The 21663-nt window shown below is 38.0% G+C and overlaps 1 protein-coding gene across 1 annotated transcript in view; it reads left to right on the forward strand.

Moving 5' to 3' along the window:
- The first annotated feature begins 9500 nt into the window (after positions 1–9500).
- LOC141907757 (TRAF3-interacting protein 1-like) overlaps positions 9501–21663 on the forward strand; it is a 43748-nt gene continuing 31585 nt past the window's right edge. Inside the window, exons 1-5 of the mRNA XM_074797499.1 lie at positions 9501–9515; positions 9750–9971; positions 14527–14625; positions 15800–15887; positions 19437–19542. Of these exons, the coding sequence (XP_074653600.1) occupies positions 9501–9515; positions 9750–9971; positions 14527–14625; positions 15800–15887; positions 19437–19542 (530 nt within the window). The remainder of the gene's footprint in view (positions 9516–9749; positions 9972–14526; positions 14626–15799; positions 15888–19436; positions 19543–21663) is intronic.

A 21663-nucleotide genomic window follows, 5' to 3' on the forward strand; every position in this document is an offset into this window, starting at 1 on the left:
ATGAGTCGTACGTACTGTGTTGCTATTTTGCTTACACACCGTCCAAATATAATGTTTCAACTTGAAAATTAGTTCTGAAACTTTCTAATGTAAACATTGACTTTGGTATCCTCGGAAAATATTCACTCTTGAATGCAACAAGACTTCAAACTAATTTTTCCCTGCTAATTTCTTCATTTTCTTAGTGTAAGCTTCGGAAAGTTTTGCTCTTTATTCACTCTTGCCTGTAACTATAGTAACAAGCAGCTGGGGTGCAGCGAGTCAGCGATGCTCATGGTGAGTTTGACCACTTACAGCTGTCAGTATCAATTAAATTGTTGTTGATACTGGCTCTTTGAGAGTGGAAATGCCGCGATCGTAACCACTGGGATAGACTTTAGCAATTATCAACATGATGATAGATTCCGTTAAGACACTACAATATTCAAATAACAACTATCCAAAAGCTTGCACTAACTTGGTCCACGTCTACAATAATACCATTCCGATATTCCCAGTCCCCGTGTGTAACATTTCATGTACGATATACGACAACGCCGATCTCTTAGCTCTAAGTAATCAGTTCAAAGTTCGATTAATTCTACTACAGAAATACAAAACCACCAAGCAAGCTTTCAGTACAACCATGTCAGCAAGCCCATTTTTAGAATTTCTTGTTTTCATTCGTCCCCCAGGGGCTGCCCCTGGGGTGGAGTTTCTATTTCAGATGCTACTAGTCCTACAGTTTTAATCAGATCAATTCCAAATTTGGTATGAATGCTCTATGGAACAAGGCCTATAAAGTTAAAGAGCAATTTTTTATTCGTCCCCCAGTGGCTGCCCTGGGGGTGGAGTTTTAACTTCTTCAGATTGCTACTAGTCCTACAGTTTTTATCAAATCAATTCCAAATTTAGTGCAAATGTTCTATGGACCAAGGCCTATAAAGTTATAGAGCCATTTTTAGCGAACCTATGGTTTGCTTTTGCTATCACTAGCTGATGACGTCATGCTTCCAATGCATTTGTCTATCGCGAAAAATTCCAGTAAACCGGGTGGCACACTTTTTATGTTGATGGTCCTGAGATCTGATTTTTTTTATCAGAGGTGTCATATAGTATCTATTTTACAATCTGAAAATTTCATAGAATTCTGAACTCTTGTTTTTGTGAAATAATCGAAAATATACCAAAATCGAAGCAAATTGCTGTTCTTTTTGTATACATGTGTTCCTGTGAAATCAAAATAGACCCGGACTGCTAGTACTATAAAGTTTTGGTTGTTGTTCAAACATTTTAACATAATTTTAGCTGGAAAAACGTCTAGATTTACTTCCAGGCCGGTCTAAACGCAGGGGTCTGACTCTCGCCTAACTCTCTAATAACGTGGCTCGACCAATGAACTATCGTTTCTTGGATAGATCCAAGAAATATGGTAGCCTATTAGGAACATTTTTAAAATTCAAGTGTGGACAGAATTCGCGGAATGGTGGATTTTTATTTTAAATTCGAATCGAGATCAAGGTTAAATTTTATTTCATAATATTTCAGTCGCAATGTTGACATTTTGTTTCAACAGATCAAAGTTTTGGTTTCCTTGATTATATTTGTGAATGACCCCGATGCGTCTCCGTACACTAGACACCGCGCACTACCGCATTTCCTGGTTTATTCACACGTGTATTTACACGGTATTTCTGCTCATTGAAGGTAAGATATTCTATGAATAATGATTGTCATTGGTCCTTAGTGCCCTGAAAATGTCTACTTCAGCAAGATGTTAGTACGGGACCGACGGACAGGATATCAATCCTCTTGTCTAGTATGACACTGTGATTTCAATTCAATTCAATGCAATTTAATTTTCACTTTATTTTTATTGATCTTACGCATTGTTTTACAGATACCGGTACCCCAAGAATGAATCACCACCTCGATTCATTGAAGCAGGAATTATAGATTTTTTTCAAAAAACACGTTTCAACCAATATTCTAAGACAAAACTTCTGATATGATTAGGCCTAGCTCCTATCCTATCTTTTGATATGAATATCATTATCTGAAAAGAAATATGGTTATTAAAACAAGAGTTGCCGTTTGATTTTGATCGCTTCTTTGAAGGTTTGAAAGGCAATGTGTATATCGATTTTCCTCTTCCCATCTTGCCACCGGCCCTTGCAATAAGACCAGCGTCTAATCCATTTTAGACATGGGATATAACAAGTCTTTAAACTGCCTATTAGTTAATGGTCAGGTGAGCTACAAGACCATTGGTTTTTTAGTTGATTCGTCCCCCAGGGGGCGCCCCTTGAGGTGGAGTTTCTATTCATTCAAATCGCTTCTAGTCCTACAGTTTTAGTCGAAACAATTCCAAATTTGGTATGAATATTGTATGGACCTAGGCCTAGGAGTTTCTATTTCTTCAAATTGCTATTAGTCCTACAGTTTTAATCAGATCAAGTCCAAATTTCGTATGAATGTTTCATAGACCAATACCTACAAAGTGCAGAGCCCTTTTTGGATTTAGCCACAAGGGGCACCCCTAGGTATGCAGCTTCTATTTCTTCAAATCACACAGTGGAGCTATATAAGCCGATAGGCTCCTTGTGAATTCTTTTTGATCAGGTAAAATTGTTGTTTCAATGTTACTCCTTGAACCACTGAAAGTAAGTTAAAGGCGTCCTGAATTTGAAAATGATAAGGGTGGCAGCACTGTGCACCAATTGGAAATCCAGGTACTCACTCATTGGCCACGTCTCGTTAATGCAACGATTTCGCTGGAAAGAATACAATAATAAACGGAAATGCGTTGTCCCGAGTTACCTCGGCGCGTAACGGTCAAAATGTATCCCCTTCGCATTTTTCTATTAAAAAAGGTCAAACGCCAAGAACTGTCATTCAAATTCTATTTTATCTACGGCGTTCAATGATTGGTTCTTGGTTAGAGTTTAACCCCGCCTACAAAGTTACGTTTTGATGACGCGATATTTTGATGACGTAGCTGTCAGATCGGCAGCAGACGCTATAACGCGAATTCGGCCATCGATTCAGGGGTGGTTTCCCACCGTATTTTGGAAAGTAAGAAAGCTCTTTTTATCACACAACGTAACTTTTTAAAACTACTTATAAGGAGTATATAGAAGGTTCATTTATTAAAATTGATTAAGAATTGACCGAGATCTAGTTGTTTGAATGCGTGAAATTTGCCGGTTCCAGCGCGGGCCGCGCACCGAGGTCGTGCGTAGCTGGACGAGTCTATTCTATAATTTATGCAGGGGGTGTAAAGAGTAGCGGAATCTACTGTTAATTAACTAATCATTAAAATCAACTTCCAATTATATGACATTTATATCGTAATAGCTCGAAAATGTGCATTTAACAAGCTTTTTCCGTGAAAACAGCGGCGAGAAAATTTCATTTGATTTCCGCAAACCAACCTTCCACCCCTCGAAACGAAATGGTGAAATAACGTAAAACAGCTGTCTTTTCTAGGGCACAACATTGGCTTTCATTCTGAATGTTTTCCATTAGGATTTAAGAGTATCGTGGCCTATGAATTGTCACCGAACACCTGAAACTCCGCAGTTATTCTTCTGTATAGGAAATCTAACGAAACAACGCCTTTTTCCGACCTTTTTCCTCAGCTCAATCTTATAATGTTTTCATGTTTTTTATTCAGAAGTCAAATAATAAACAATATGATAAGACTAAGAGTTTCAAGGAAAAGAAAAGAACAGGCCAGGGCTGCAGCAGCCACAAAAAAAGCCAAACATGGTAATATAAGATTAAAAAACAACATTATTTATTAACAAATCTTTATTCCAAAAATATATATGTATCTTGATATGCACATGAATTCTTTTTTTTTTGTAGAATCTAAACAATGTTTGAAAACTAAAATGGAAGAAACTAATCAATCAATCACCAATCATGAAAAACAAATTAATTTAAGTAAGTTATTTTGCAGATCTAGGGAGGGGGGCCAGTAAGCCTGCCCCCCCCTCCTACATTACTGAAAAAAATCTTACATAATTTTACATAATACATACTTTCGTTTAAAATGAAATATTACATCTTTGTTTAACTGTATAAGAAGCAGGGAAAGGGAATTTCACATGCTTTACTGAAATGCAGGAAATCACCCCAAATAAGAACCCAGACTCGCCAGTACCAGGCGCTGGAAAATCACCTTGCACCTTGCGCTTGGTGACATTGTCTTAATGATATATATTTAGGCCCACCCCATCCTCGCTTGCCAGAGGTCCGGTATCACTCCCGAACTTGCTTCCACCAGACCCCTGGCCCCACAAAGCGTGATTCCATTACTGGCACTGTTGCTCATGACGTCATACATCGATTTGCGAAATACTTCCTTGTTCGGTGAAACGTTCGCTGATTGGTCCATTTAACGGGAAATCCAATAGAAGCCTAATGTCGGTTGTTACAAGCGCTGTGATAGGTACGACCGGATTCTGGTCAGCTAGTAACGACTCCAACGACTCGTGAGGTCAAGGGGTTCGGGGAACAGCTTTAGCGTAGTGGGTTCGAATCCCTTGACGAGTGAAGAAGGGCCCACCCTAACTGATCTGTTCTTATCTGGAGGGTTTAAATCTGGACTAATTTAATCAAATAATTAGATCTTGCTAAATTTTTCTTTTCTTATTTCAGATTTATCCACTAATAACAACGAATCATCCAATCACCAATCAGTTAATTACGATAAATCATCCAATCACCAATCAGCAAATTATAATTTCATCGAATCAACGAATCACCAATCAGCAAATTATAATTTCATCGGATCAACGAATCAACAATCAGCTAATTTCATTGGATCAACGAATCACCAATCAGCAAATTGTAATTTCATCGGATCAACGAATCAACAATCAGCTAATTTCATCGAATCTGAGTATTATAATCCATTACCCCATGTTTCATCCCTGCAAGTCCAGTTAATTGATCACCAAATTATTATACATAATCAATCAATCCAAATTCAAAGCCAGCAGGCAAAAATCAAGGCCCTAATTCAAGAAAAACAAACTTTGGAAAACCAATTGCGAAAAGACCTGCTGGAAGTGACTTGCAGGGATGAAACATGTATCTATGCAAGAAAACTAAATTCAACAAAATCATTGTGTTATTTTCAGGTATCGGTTCCAAGCAAACCATCCTTGCATGCATCTAGAAGGTCTCTGGTCGAGAGAGCTAATCGATTGAGGACCTTTCTGGTTAGTACGTCCACACGTGTGGACTCTGGATTCTGCTCTGACGATTGTGTTGCAACTCTTGCGACTTTCGTCAAGCAGAATCCAGATCTAACCAGAAAGGCCCTCGATTCGGCCAAAATTGGCCCAATGAGCAAGCTCTCTCCATCAGACGCCTTGCAGATGCATCTTCTTCTTCAAATTCCTGAAACCAGAATTGACAAAATGAAAAGTTTTTTGATATCACATGGCTTAGATATACTACCTAGCCAGATCTCAAATGCGAAAATATAAATCTGCCGTATTGAGCAGCCTAAATCTAGAGGTTGGTAGTATACCAATGCTGGTTTCAGCGAAATCGAAGAAGAAGACAGGGGTAGTTTACGCTCGTGTTCCCTGCTTACGATCTATAATCGAAGCAGTCTGTACCAGACTTTATCAGACCGACCAACTGAAATTTCATCCAGAACACAATGATTCGATCTGGATAAAGTTTGGTGCAGACAAGGGGGGTACGAGTACTAAACTGGCGTTTTCGGTCGTAACTCTAGTACACCCAATAGCATTGACCAAACGGTACTGCTCGCCTTCTTTGAAGCCTACGATTCCTCGGAAAACATTCGGACCATTTTCAGCCAATATTCTGAGCAATTTTTCGAACTAAATTCAATTCAAATTCAGGACAAAGAGGGCAAGCAGCATATTTTCAACATAAGTAAGTTCATAATCGGAGATTACTGCTGGTTATGCAATGCTATGGGCCATATTGGAGCTTCGGGCGCATTCCCTTGTTTGTGGTGTCTCGTTAAACTCGCAAATCTCAGGCGAAGGGATGGATCTCCCCATACACCAATGCTTGTTGGAGGTACTTTGGAAAACCCTGAGTGTCAATTCGAGCAAAGAACCGTTTCGACCTATCAGGCAGACTTTGACAGCCACATTTCCGGAACTGACACCTCCTCCAACAAAGGAAAAAACAGTATATCCAATTCAATGCTCTTCCCCATCGACAATCTCAACCAATTAGTACTGCCCCCCCTTCATTTATCTTAAGGCATTGGATTAACATTATTCCAGCTACTTGAAAATCTATGTGCTGAGCTCGATCAAAATTCATTATCTACTAGAGATCCCGAGCTGTTCGCTAAGTGGCAGACGCTCAGTGCACAAGTAGTTTCTTTAGATGATGAGGTGAAGAGCGAAATGTTTCAATTAGAATCACTTAGAAAACACCTGAAAATTTGCGAAACGAGACACCATAAACCCATCAATGACCCTTGCGATGCAGTGATTGCGTTCTCAACGCAGATAACCATACAAGGGTGATTGATTGGATCGAATGCGACCGTTGTCACAAATGGCTACATTATCAATGTGCTGGTTACATTGAGAATGTACCGGATGTGACAGTCGACTACGTCTGTCCGCAATGCATTGATGAGGGACTATCGCCGGAGATGATTTCCAACAATTCAACAAAGGTGGCGATGCAATTTGAGCGTGTGAGATCACTTCAAGCCCGTCTTTCTTCCTCTCGACAGGAACTCACCAGTGTTTTCACACAAGTGAAATCACTGATGGGCCCCTGCGAGACGGCACTTAACCGAGTGCTTGAAGATGATCTCCATGTTCAGAGACAGGCATACCATTCTATGTGTTTTGTTGGGAATCATATTCGACGGATGTTCCTCATCAATGACAAAGTGGACGCCCCTGCAAAGCTGCTGTCTGTGGTTAAAGATCAAACAAATGATTACGATCATTTGTATGATCTTTACGCCACATTCAGCAAGATCCATCACTTTTTAAATGCAGCTTAGATTTTTGTCACCTCTCGAAATAGAACACATGTGCAAGTTGTGTCATGAATTCGGTGAAAAGTTCCCGCACACTTTCCCAATCAAACCATCACTCCAAAAATCCACGTCCTTGTCTTCGAGGTTCCTCCATTCCTCCGAAGGTGGAAATCCATTGGTATCTTTTCTGAGCAGGGTCTCGAAGGCAAGCATAATTCCGTAAATGCAGATGTGATTTCCTTCTGCAGATTTCGAAACACAACGAAGCGAGCGGCACTTATATTCAATTCTCAACACCTTCGGAGTTTTTCTTTGCCAATCAGCTCAAACGGGAAAGTTGCAGTAAATTCGATCCGAAACATGATGCATCTTATCTGAAATAAAAAATTAATGTGAATAAAACAACAAACAATCATGCATACTGAAATTATTTTTCGATCAAAAGACAATCATGCAATTGTAATTATATCAATCAAATGAAAATCATGTGAATTCAAATTATTAATCATAGTAAATATCAAAATGAAAAAAATGTGTATTTTGGTGACAAAATCTGCAGCATTTAAAGTGATGGTGATGGAAATACATTGCCAAGTGTTATCACTCAGTCCACAGCGTATGACAATGAAATGATACATTAAGGTCTTTATCTAAAATCTAAACCCTATGAAACATAATTTAACTCATCATTAACTTATCCATCTCACAGAAACATGTGTCTTGAATGACCGTGTAAACAGCAATCAAATATCAAGACTATTAGTTAAAACGTTGATATTTACCTACAAACCTTTCTCCCTTGAAATGCTCAAAAATACGAAAAAGTGCTGATTCAGCAACAGCAAACATTTCAAGTCCAGCCTTGCGTCTGCCAAACAAACTTTTCTTTTATTTCCATCACTCTTTCCATTTACCTATAGATAACAAATGTTTGGCAATGTATTTTGCATGGAACCGATACCTTACTTTTGTAAATATTATAAATAGTCAACACAAGTGTAAATATTGTAAATAATTACACAGGAATAAGACTCAAGTGTATAGTCAACACAAGTGTAAATATTGTAAATAATTACACAGGAATAAGACTGTGTATAGTCAACACAAGTGTAAATATTGTAAATAATTACACAGGAATAAGACTGTGTATAGTCAACACAATTGTAAATATTGTAAATTATTACACAGGAATAAGACTGTGTATAGTCAACATAATTGTAAATATTGTAAATTATCACACGGGAATAAGACTGTGTATAGTCAACACAAGTGTAAATATTGTAATTACTAAACTGTGATTGAATTATAAAAGAATATCTTAATATTGTTGATTTACATGAGAAAATGATTTATTTGTTATTGATAATAATATGTTGACTTCTTATTATTGACAAAATAAATGTTTATCCTATTTTATTTATCATACCAATTCAATCAATCTCATCGTTGTTAGTGTTACTCATCAACATCATCTTTCGAGGAATCTGTTACTTCTCCCTGAAAAATTTAAAGGATTCGCATCATAGCCCATCATGGGCTTATTTCATCAAGGATCAAAGCAATGATGGATTACAGCAAATAAACCGGTGCCATATTCTGAGGAATGATAGTTTCTATTCTTCTTAGGATGAAATACATTTCAACAGTGTAGTTATGCCAAAAAAGACTAGGCCTAACAGGACTGAATCAGGAAGCACCTCTATAGCCTAGGCCATATTTCAAGAACATGATCTAAACATGCAATAAATCACCAGAAAATAGCACGAGATAATAAAATGAAGCATTTAATGCCCTGTGAAAATGCGTATTTAGACGATGTTAATCGATTACGGTCATGAAAATTGAGATGGCCTAACTTGGGTGCATCTTTCAAATCCGCAAAAATTTTTTTTAATTTCCGGCATTTTTCGACGATTTAAACACAGACAGCTGATCTAAATATCTGAATTCGACGAGAAATTAGTATTACGTTTGCTAAATATCAATAATTACCTGCAGAAGCATCGATGATAACCAAAATAGATGTTTTAATCGGGAAAAAACGGTCCTCGTTTCAAATTCGTGGCGGCGGCCATTTTGAATAATTAGCAAATGACGTCACACGCGATGACGTCACGGAATCGGGAATTTCTTCCACATTAACGAGACGTGTGGCAGGCATCTTGAATTTTTAATTTTCATTTTGTATAGGCCTACAAATCATGTGGTATTGATAACAACCTGAGATGATGGAATGTCTATGGAAGGAAACAGATCAGTTATTTTGCACTCTATATGCCTACCATTCAGCTGCTGCGCAATTTTTGGCTTGCGTCAGCCAAGTGATCATGGCCGATCGATAATCATTTGTATTCTTAATACACTACGCTCGAAGCTATTTTAAGCACACTCAAACGCAATTTCAGTAGCCTGTAATTTCACTACTAATGGATGAATTGAACGGATTACGTCGAATAATAGTCGACCATTTCTCGGGTCGGCAATCGGCAATTCTTATTGCTGATTGTGGACTCGAGAAATGGTCGACAATCAGGTTTCTGACGGCAATTTGAAACCTAACCACTCACCTCATAACCCTCCACGATGGAAGCTTAATTGTTAATGAAATACTGTAAGATCCAAGGATTAAAAGAGCTTTAAATATACTCGCCTACAATACTGGTTCTCTTGCTGTATGTTGCCAACATTGAATGGATATTGTCTGAATGTCAAGCATTTCATCTAGTGGGGATGGTGTCCCTGGACTCCTAGTTTCATTTCTCATTAGGAAACAGAAGGAAGCAGTCGCTCACGTGAAGGTAAAGAGAAAAAAGACTTGAGTCGTGAGCGGGGCGAGAAGAAAGAACAAAGTCCAGGAAGAGATGATCGTAAAGACCGGCACAAACCGAGAGATGATGGTAAGTCGAGGAGAGAGCGCAGTCGAGATGGTCGGGATAAGGAAAATCGAGAACATAGTAAAGATAGAACAAAAGAGGAAGAAAAAAGACGGGTAAGAATCTGTTAATTTTCATTTAAATTTATCAACTCTCTTTGATTTTCAATAGGCATAGCCAAGTTATAGAAGGGCACTAAACTTACCCCTTACCTCTAGTTCAATGGTATCTTGGCTGAAGCAATATAAGTTTAATTTGAAGCGAATTCGTTCATCTTTTCTTTTAGATATGTGTAAACATATCAGTTGAAAGATATCTCATGGAAATTTCATGTCTTAGGGGAAACATCTGCCGGAATATGTTATTAAATGGTTCGGGTAGTGGTTGTTTAAGATCTGTACAATGACGTACAAGGGCTAAGTAGATATAACTTCTGCCCTTTTAGCATACTTTCAATGGATGTAGTTCCATTTCAAGTCTATTGTTTTTACTTTTCGGTGGTCTGTTCAATGCTTCAATGGATCGTCTCGATATTTGGTTTACACCTACTCGATAACAGCCAAAATACTAGCGCCATCTTAATCCAGATGGCCAATTAGCAGCCGATATTTACTGAAATCAGCATTTAATCCATTATGAAATACGATTCCCTAGATACAAGGCTGTACAATGACGTAAAAGGGCTAAGTAAATATAACTTCTGCCCTTTCAGTATACTTTCAATGGATGTAGTTCCAGCTCAAGTCTATTGCCTTTACTTTTCGGTGGTCTGTCTGATGCTTCAATGGATCATCTCGATATTTGGTTCACACATGTGTCTACCCGAGAACAGCCAAAATACTAGTGCCGTCTAAATCCAGATGGCCAACTAGTAGCTGATATTAACTGAAATCAGCATTTAATCCATCATGAAATACGATTCCCAGTGGGGTTATAGCAGGGGAATTCATTGGCATTCTGTTCATGCTGGCCAGTTCACCAATTTTTAGGCCAGCCATAGACTGAGCCTATTATTATAAAAATTGAGTGAATTTAAAGGACATGGTTTCCAGGGGGAAAGCCTCTTGACTGTGCAACTGAGCATATAGTCATACCAATCATTCATTAAAGCATTATCCATTCTCCAAATTCTAGCGAGCTTTGAAAAATGGCCTGGTTGAAATTCACATGAGCTAAAGAATATTGGTTTTAAAAACAAGCCAATTATAAAGCAAAGACTCCTCTTTAACACGTTCGCTGCCAATGACGAGATAAATCGTCATGGCGGGTGCACCGCAGCTTGCCATGACGAGTTATATCGTCATCGATTCAACGTCATTTCATAGCGTTATGAACGACCTGGCAGAGGCGAGAAACCAGCTAAATAATAGTCTGGCAGTATGGAGAGACAAATATAAAATTTATGGGGGTAACTCGAGTTTGAGTTTTTTTAAAATAAAATTCTCCAGGAAGCACGAATTTCAGATTCTTTTCCGGCCGATATTTAGAGATGTCACCCTGATATAATTTGCATATTTCATAATCATATAGATCTACAATGTCATATCGAACAGTTCATAACATTTCATAGCTCTACTACATATTAATAATAATAATAATAATAATAATAATAATAATAATAATAATATAATATAACTTATGACTATAGTGTCAATATGTGCTTTAAGGTCGTAATCAACATGTGACATTACTCAATATGTTTTCACAATAATTAGCTCAGTCAGTGCTCATCGATAATTAATTAATGTCTCTCAAACATGTCACTAGGTGTTTGTTTGTGAGTCCTGATGTCTACAACTTGTCTGACACCTAGTTCTCACATTATACTCATGATTCTGTATATAAAGACTATGTAAAGCTATGATAATTATTCTCATTCCGGGATGCAATAAAGATTGTACATATAAGGTTTAACTGCCTTGTTGTTCCTGATGGATGGAATCCTGTACCGCTAGTGTAAATGCTAGTTCCCCAGCCAGCCTGCCGATACAATGACCACCCGGTTACAGAGAGAATAAAACGACTAAGATCATTGTATGTTAGTTTTACAATAAAACTTTTATTCCTTTAATTAACCATTTGATCGTTCACAATTTTACCAGTTTACAGGTTATGGTACATCTGAAAACAGGGGTCAACGCACAAGGCTGGATTAGTGGGACATGCGTTACACATGTATCCTGTTTCTCGTCGAATGTTGTTATTATAGCAGACAAAGTTACCAAGAAGACTACATATGATAGCTTGACGAAATTTCAGCAATGTCATTCTGTCATCAGCTTGACAATAATCATGATACAAGATATAGGCATTCAGAAGGAAAATCTCAAGCATGTGTGTGCCAATTTTTTATACCACCGTGCAGTTTTTCTGAGGGCTGTATAGTAGGAGAGCATCTGATCGGCTCTATCGATTCCAGACATTCCATTGTTGTAGTCGCGGACAATGTTTGGCTTGTTTGCAATTTTGCCGTTTTGATTTGTAACTGGGACCATTTCTACACGGTGCATATTTGAAATAGTAAGGACGTCCCGTTTATCTTTCCATTTAGAAACTACAACTGATTGCGATCTTAGCCAATGATGCTCGCCTTTCTTTAGCTTTTTCTTCACAACATCCTTGGGATTTTCCTTCCTATCAAAACGCAGTGTACCACATAAATAGGTTGATCTGTCAGTCATTTTTTTTGCCAAACTGACAGAGTTGTAAAAATTATCAGTAAAAACCACATGTCCGTGGTCAAGGAATCTTTCCATGAGGTCAAGAACTACAGCAGCAGCCTGTCCAAGACTGGCGGGATCTGGAACCTGGATGCCGCTGTATATACGAACTCTCGAAATGAGTCCACATGACTCACAAAGTTCATATAACTTGATGCCATATTTGTGGCGTTTGTTTTTTATATACTGGCGGAAAACCAGCCTACCGCGCCAAAGAACCATTGATCCATCAATACTTAGTTCTTTTTTGGGGTAGTAAATATTGTCCATTATATTGGCAAAATGATCCAAAATTGGCCATATCTTATACAAGCGATCGTCTATTGCTGATTGTTATCTACAAAATGCCAGAATCGCAGAAGTAATTGAAAGCGATTACGAGGCATAACTTTGCCAAATATTGGAATATTGTAAAGCCCACTCTTACTCCAATAATGTTCTAATGTGGGCATTGTAACGGGGCCCATATGCATGAGTAGACCGATAAATAGCTTCATCTCTTTGGCGTCGGTAGGCTTCCAAGCTTTCAGTCTTGATTCTCTCCTCATTGGCCGATTTACGTTGATAACACCTCTAGCGTATCTGTTTGTCTCTCTGACCATCAAATCTATCAGATCTTGGTTGAGGAACATCTCAAAGTAGTCATTTGGTTTTCCATCTAGTGGGGGATTTATGAGTCCTGGATTTTGATTGAAGGCAAAATTGGTAGCATCTTCCGGCACATTTGTCCACTGGTGGACTCTTGCTTGTGGTCCAGCTGGGCGACCAGGCTGAGCAGCACGTTGGGCGGCCGGATTCTGACGACCAACTCGACCCCGACAGATATGTCCAGCTGTTACACCAGCTCGGGCGATTATGGCACCATCTCTCAGACACTTTCTGGGGCCTCTAGTTCCTGGGTTTTGGGGATACTGTCCCACCTCTCAGTCCTCTCACCGCACCTCTTACTCGACCTCTTGGGCACCCACGGGCTTGCGATGTTCCTCCTCTTGTACGGACTCCTCCACCTCTTGTAGGGACTCCTGTGCCGCGAACTCGGGGTCCTGGTACCAAATTATCTTCACTCATCGGGACCATCTGACTCATCAGAATCTGAACTTTCTCCTGAGTCTTCCAGGACTGATGATCCCAGTTGGGATTCATTGCCAGTAGTGACATTACCAGTACCATTATCATCACCAGCATCCGAGCTTTCGGATCCAACATCGTCGTCGGAGTCTGTCGTATGCTCCGATGCAGAATTCATCAGCATATCAGTCACTTGCGATGCCGTCAGCCACGCCATTTTGTAATGGGCATGTGTGTCTAGGATTTATATGGGTCTCATTTACCTTAGAAACAATAGTAGGCTTTATATTTACTACATTGTTCGATCTCTGTTAAAAAAGCCATGACGAGATAACTCGTCACTGGCAACGGGGACAGGAAAAATAAGAGAATCTCTTCACTATTGCCAGTGACGAGTTATCTCGTCGGTTTTTTATACTAAAATACATCAGTGTAATGATTTATCAATGTACAAATAGCGCTGGCAGCATATAAACTGTATAATGTAAAAAATTAGCATTGGCAATGGCGACCGGACTCAACCGCTAGCGGTGGCAGCGAGCGTGTTAATTGGCTTAGCCGCAGAACTCAGCAAAATGTTCACGTGAATCCCCGGTATTGTCTACTGTTTTACTTTAAGATTTTAAATTGTATTTCAAGATCGATTCCTGTGAAATCTTTAGTTCATATGGTTTATGGGAGGAATATTTATATTTGCACTACAGAATACTCAAATTGAAAATTATGCAAAGTCCGGGGAAAATAGCTTTTTCTCAAATCGGATGGATGACCTTGATATGCTAATTGAACTTGATTTGCTCAAACTTCAAATTCAATTAGATTTTAATATATTTCTTATTTTAATTGGGCCTTCATGTATTTAATAAGTCTCATAAATTTCCAGCATCATCGAGATAAAGGAAATGATTCAGCTGTGGAAAATGAACCCAAAGTCAATGGAAAAGCAGCAAACATCGCACCGGCATCTATAGTCATCGAAGAGGTACTTTGTATTGTTATTTGTTGGTATCAATTGAATTATCGTATTAGTATTTAGAATATAACCAACTGAAGTTAACCACCCAAGTGGAAACTTGTTAAACCAGCGAGCGTTGTGAATCGCTATAACGGATGACCAGTGACGGCTATAGGCTGAGACAGACCTGGAGCCTGAGAAAGTAAAAGTAAAACGTTGGATTTTTTATACTAAGGCTAAAAAAAAACCAGGCAGGCAGGTGTCTTTTTTAATTAATTTAAAAAAACAGATTTGTGGAAGTCTGCATCAGGCAGGCAGGATTTTATTTTTATTAAATTCAAATTTGTGTAATTTTTTGAAATGAAAATAGATTGAAACTGCAAAATATGGAATTATAAGGGTGGGGAAATGTCATAAATGTCATGTTGTCGTCGCCGTCGATGTCATATGTGAATGTGGCGACGTATGTGAATATGGCAAAATCCATCACCGATTCATACACTGCACTACGGTGTAGACGCACTGAAAGGGTTAATGTTTTTAAATGACATATCGCCACTGGTACCAACAAAAAAAAACGACAAGCGAATTTAGACACAGAGAAGGAGTGGGCCTTCCCGCTTGTTTAACTGTATTTCTATTATATGCAAATACATGTGCCAGGTAAAATTATTTGACTTGCTCAGTCTTTTATCTTTGATATTAAATTTTTGAGAAGGTCTTCAGACCCAAAATAACAAAATAATGGCCAAAAGTTTAAATGGAGCAAATCTTTTTAATCGGGATTACAGTTCTGATATATATATAATGGATAATAGCTATTCGATTGACAGGATGATAGAAAATGGTCAGTTGGCATGAGTCCAACAGGCAATATTTTTTGCGGTTAGAAATATGCTGATTTTTCGCTGGTAGCCAACAACACATTGTCCAGGTAGTTCAGGGTACTGATTGTTCAATCTTGAAAAGTGGGTGTGCGCTCTCAATACAAAATCGTTCAGCAGAGAGTTCAAATGAAATTCACATGAATTTAATACTCAGCATTAACGAAATGGTTACTTCAAGACAAATTGACGTTAAGTCGGCAGACCTGCCAATTGTCATGATTGTACATTACGCAGATGTAAACACACTAAAATCCATACCACAGAATGATCTACCAATGCTTCAATGCTCATGGGCCTCTTGTCTCATCATTTAGGGAGCATCTGTTGCAGGTGTGGATGAACAACCAGCAAAAATACCTAGACCGACATCGGCTAAAGGTTCCAGACGTCGTACAAGAGAAGGTAATTAAGAAATACCTACAGAATCAAATTTGTTCCTGGTTTCGGTGAATTTTTCCTCCACAAGAAATCTGGATTTGCGTGATTAGTGAGAGTCCTTTGTATGGATGCCTCTCATTCAATCTAATACATTTTCTTGTGTTTAACAATTTTTGAAGCCGAGCTTATTTCTTGGTACTCGCACAAAAGGCATTGTACATGTCATTTCCAGGAAAATGGTTTTTGAGTTCTCGCAGATAATTTGAGTATTTGACAATGGAAAAAATTTTGTTCTATTCTAATGACTATTGAACACTTGCAATATCATAAGCCATTGAAAAACAAGATTTCTTTTTAAAAAGATGGGTTTTTTTCTTGGCTAAACTGAGAATATTGATAGCAAGGAATAAGGCTGGTAATTTTGCTGTGATGTTCGTGGTTTATTTGTGTTTGAAACCAAAAGAAGCATGCCTTTTTGTGTACCAATCTCAATCAAATGTCATCCACTAGGGGTAACACCATAAGGGGTGTGACTGCTCTTTAAGCTGTCTCAGCTTGACAGCCTTTAAGATGCAACGAGCTGCTAATTCTAGAGTGTTCCTCCATTACGGATATTTTTCCCACGCGTGGATCTTCCATTCTTGAGCATTCTCCCTGGTAGGGAGTTTAACCTGTGGTATTGTGAGACTCTCCCATGGAACGAAACATTGCACGCATGCAAACACACGCCTTGGAAATGGGTTTTGAACCTGGTGGCAATAGAGAGACCGTTTCAAATGTCAAGCTTCTGCCCTTGTAGGCACATCCACCCTCATAGAGATTTGATGGGGGTCTTCCCTACCGTTGAAATAATGAAACACTTCTCATTGGCTATTGTAATTTTGTACGAATATGCCTATGTACGTGAGGGACAGGTCTACTCAGTCAGGGTTTAAATAATCCTATTACCATGAGGTTTCAATTCCTACGAGGGTTGATGCATCTTGAAATAGATACTCCACTAAGAGGCAGCAGAAAGGTGTTGATGAAGAGATATCCATATGAGCACTTTATTGTATATGGTTTGAACTGACTGCACTAACATATTTGCATGTGTTTTTTTCTGTATCGATGGTTATGTAGGTCGCACATTACATGATACCAGTGCTGATGAAGGTAAGAGAACACTTGACCTAAATATCAAATTTAATCAATTCAAATACATATGGCAGGCTTATCTAACACATTCGAGAGTGACCCTTTTTTCTGTGTCAAATATTGACGATTTTTAACATTTTTGGGGTATTTTCAAGTGAGCAAGAATCTATGTAATTGAAAAGTGTTGGTTTCTCTTGGTTTTTGTTGAATAAATGAAATGACCTTTTTTATCCTACTTGAAATGTCTTCTGGGATATTTAGTTTTCAAAGTTACAACAGCAACAATACTGCTGAAATTATGAGGAATTTTGCTGTAAATGAAGTACAAATGGTGTACAAACTCCGAAGATAGCAACAAAAAATTAGCAAACTTTAAAGATATCAATACATCCACTTATTCTATTCTTTCAATGAAACGCAAATTTTCTTGTGCTTACTCACTTTCCTACAATTTTAAAGGCTGAAGTACAATGGCAATAGCCAATTTTCAATTTTTTTCAGGCTTCATACTAGTTTGGAGTCGGTTTGCTTGCAGAATTTACTGAACTCATGATGTTTTCTAAGTATTGAGTCTATGAAGAGTATTACAATGAACCAGGTTGATCAAATCACTTAAAAACAGCTGATATCTCCTTAGCAATGTAATTGAATTAGAATAACAAATGTGCCAGTAGTATATATACATGTTAGTAGCGAGTACGGTCTGCGTATATTCGTTCCCGAAAATGAAATAAGTGTGATAAAATCTTGTGTAGATTATGAAGATATTTCACAAGAGAATTAAGAAGACATTGATATCAGTCGATAAAACTAGGTCTTCATGCCATCCAAGTTGGTGGACGGGTGGTTGTATTCAATTCCAAAAATATGTATTTTGGCCTGTAAATATGAAAATGGTTCAAGCAGAGCATTGATATTTCACAAGAGAATAGAAGATAACATTAAATAGCCTACAAGTAGATGAAACTAGGTCGTAATTTCTTCAAGTTGGCTGACTGGCAGCCATCTTTGATTCCAAAATCTACATGTTAGACTTTAACTGAATTTATTTCACATAGGGCAATGATATATGATAGATTAAATTTTTGGTAATGTCTGATGAGATACGGAGTAACTTCATTATGAGTTTAAACAAAAAGCGATGTTGATGCCGGAACTATAGGGACTTTTGCATTTACTTTTCATCCATTGTCTGTCCATAGACAATATATATTCCTCAATGGATTCAGATATTAGGATAGCTTCCCTCAAGTCGTTCCACTCTGTGGCACTTCTGACGAAGAAGGATCCTTGGTTTTGTAGGGTTGGATTCTGAGGAATTTGGAGTGCAGAGAGCGATCGATATGACTGCTGATGAAGTAGTCAGTTTTTTTTATCTAGTTTATGGTCAGACTAGTTGCCTTCCTGTTTAACTGGTGTCAGAAAAACAGATTTCCCCTCTTCTTAAGTCTATGTTAGTCCATTCTTGCCGTTTGAAGTCAATTGAATATCATCTTATTACTTCTCTGACAATTAGCCTACAGTTGGTTGCCATTTTGCATTTTGTTTTACCATAAAACCTGTAGAAAATTTCAAATTCAAAGTCTACCGGAGCTCTACCTGGCTGATACTGCCACCAGGAAGTGTTTGAATGCAATGGGATTCGAGTCCAGACATAAAAATTTAATTTTAAGTGATCCCCTTTGGGGAAAGTGTGCGTATATTCAGTATATGTTTTACTGACTTCATGGAAGGGGTGTGTACTGAAAGGGTTAAGTAGCATTTTGTTTCAAAATGAATTGATTGGGCCGATGTAAAACAACTAATCCCATGGTTGGTAACTATATGACTGACTGCTGATTGCTCATTGTGGACTGATTTGGCAGGTGTGGGTTCTTATGTTAATGGAAGTAGTAAATGCATAACAATGACTACTGAGATTTTTCTCTTTTATGTTTTCGTGTCATTGATTGAATTCAGTTATATGAACTTTTACATCATGGTAGATACCTGATTTTGGAGCTACATTGGTGTATTTGGCGCTTTTCAGTAGGCGAAGCTTGAATACCCTTTGTTCTGTAGTCTACCCTACGGATTTGGTACTTGAGTGATATTTGTTCAAATGGAGGAGCTCTATACACAGGCATCTAGTATATGGTGTCATGCAAAATTATCCGAATTCTTTGACAGCACTCCCGTGCATCGACCAATATCAGGGGCATACCTTGACAGGAGCTCAAAAGAAAAGAAAAGGGCATAAGAAAGGGCAAGTATCCACAGAAAGGGAGCGTGGACCAAAAATAGAGGTCTGGAAAATTTAGGAATTTTAGTGCTTTTCAGGTTGGATTTCTTTGTTCCCAACTGATCTGGGTTAAGCTGAATTGACTGTACTATTTGATTCTTAAGGCTGTCAATAAAATTCCACTGCATTTTTGTAAAATATCCTTTTTTTTGCAGATGAAGATGAGAGATTTCGCTCAGAAGTTCAAGTGCCACCTCGAGACGATCCAGAAACTAATAGACAAATCGGTGAAGAAGACTTACCACCACAAGTTGTTGCTTCGTAAGTGTTCCCTAACCCCTTTTACCCTTGTCTCATAAATCTACTCTCGGTTGTATGCCAATACATATTATACATGTACCGTATTTTCCGGTGTACAAGTCGACTTGGTGTATAAGTCGAGGTCAAATTTTCAGTTTAAAAAGTTGTACTAAGGCTATAGTCGGTGTATAAGTCGAGTCCTGTCTTGTGTTTACATATGTCACTCCATTCTCATAGTAGTTGAGAGTCTTTACCACTGTTTGTAATTAAACATTGGGATCTGTTGTTTCTGATAGTAAATTACCTGATGAGTGCTCATTGATTGTATCCACGTGTTGAATGTATTGTATATACATTGAATGCTGCGCGCCTGTAGTCTAGTATTAGACTGCTGTGTATTGATTATTGGCACGTGCTAAAGTGCTTTACAATTATACACACGCGCTTTTCTTTCTCATTTGATTTTTAATATCAGTTAATTTTGAACCATTTCCAAACTATAAGAAACTATTTTACTTTTTTATTCTAAATTCTAATTGGTATGCGAGTGTAGCCTAACATAAATCTCCATTTCATCATGGCATCCTTGAACTCTTAAACATCGGCAGTTTAAACGATATTGAAAGTGTATTCGGTGCATAAGTCGACCTACGTTTTTTGGACATGATTTTTGGTCTCAAAAACTCGACTTATACACCAGAAAATACGGTATACATTTTTGGCTAATGCCTAGCACTTAAGGAATATATCGATATCATAGAGAGAACTGCATTAAAATCTGTTATCATTGTTTTTCTCAAAATATTGATACTAATTGTTGAACAACAATGAAGAACAGAGTGAAACCTTTTTATGTACATCCAGAACGGATGTACGTACATAAAATGTTGATGTGAATGTTTGAAGATTCACTCTTTCCGCTAGTTAGTCGGACCAACTTTGCTATAGTCTTGATTAAAAATTCAAATCCAAACTCTTCTGAAACTTTCTTACTCATGTTTTATACAACGTTAGTCGTTATTTGGCAGGGTTCGTTTGCGGGCCTTGAAATCCTTGGATACTCTCGAATGATCAAAAGGAAAATCCTGGTGATAACAAAAAGAAAATGGCTGACATTTCACATTTCATGAACTAATTTCTAGGATTTCTTGACACAATATATTCCAATGCAAATAGGAATGATTGAAAAATATCTTTGCAGTTCAGATCACAAGGTATAGATGCAGATAGATGTGTTGTCATAGGCTACAGTGGTGTTTTCATGCAAGCCCATAGTGCTGCCGACAATTCAATTCATTCTTTATTGACAATAAAAATTTCACAAAAAATTCTTTTAATTTTCTTTTACTTTCATTGGTTAGTGGCCATTTGAAAACACACCTGCCAACCGTTACGTTTTTGCCGTATTCCGTTCGGGTGCTACCCGCGGTAATACGGCGTTACTGGCACAGGCAATGGAATACGCTTTTTTCCGATATCGTTCCGATGTTACGCGAATGAGCAAATAAATACGGCCTCAATAAAAATCTCCCTATATTATGTCAATAAAGGTAATTTTGCAGTACATAATCGGTATTTTAATGGTTTATTAACATTTATTACGGGGAAATTTGGTTTTTATTTGAGTAATTGTCACGAAGTTTCCATACAGCCGGGAACCAGTTTAGCAAATTTTCGGTTACAACGAGTAATACCGGGAACCAGTCTAGCGAATTTTCGGTTACAACGAGTAATTTTCATCGCTCAAATTGTCATGAATGTTGCAAATGGCGGATGAAGTTCACGACGTTTTGTCAAATCTGGAAAATTCGGAGGGTTCTCCGTCTTCTTCGGAGTCGGAATCTGAAACTGATACTGCGGTAACAGGCAGTAGAAAAGGTATGATTAAGAAATATCGGAAACAGAAGTATAAAAATCGTACAGCGCACATCAATATCCATGTTTCATAGCATCGAAATTAAGTAAATATCATGCAAGATGTACGATATGTCAAATCGATATAGTGATCTCACATGGCGGATTAAATGATATTTCACGTCATTATGAAAGAAAAGGACATAAGGATAAAGCGAAACTCTCTGAAATTTCACATTTTTTTTAGAACTAATAACACAACAAACCCTGGCCTATCTGTTATAAAAT

The sequence above is a fragment of the Tubulanus polymorphus genome, chromosome 6, assembly GCF_964204645.1.
Source record: "Tubulanus polymorphus chromosome 6, tnTubPoly1.2, whole genome shotgun sequence".
In the NCBI taxonomy this organism is placed as follows: Eukaryota; Metazoa; Nemertea; class Palaeonemertea; order Tubulaniformes; family Tubulanidae; genus Tubulanus; species Tubulanus polymorphus.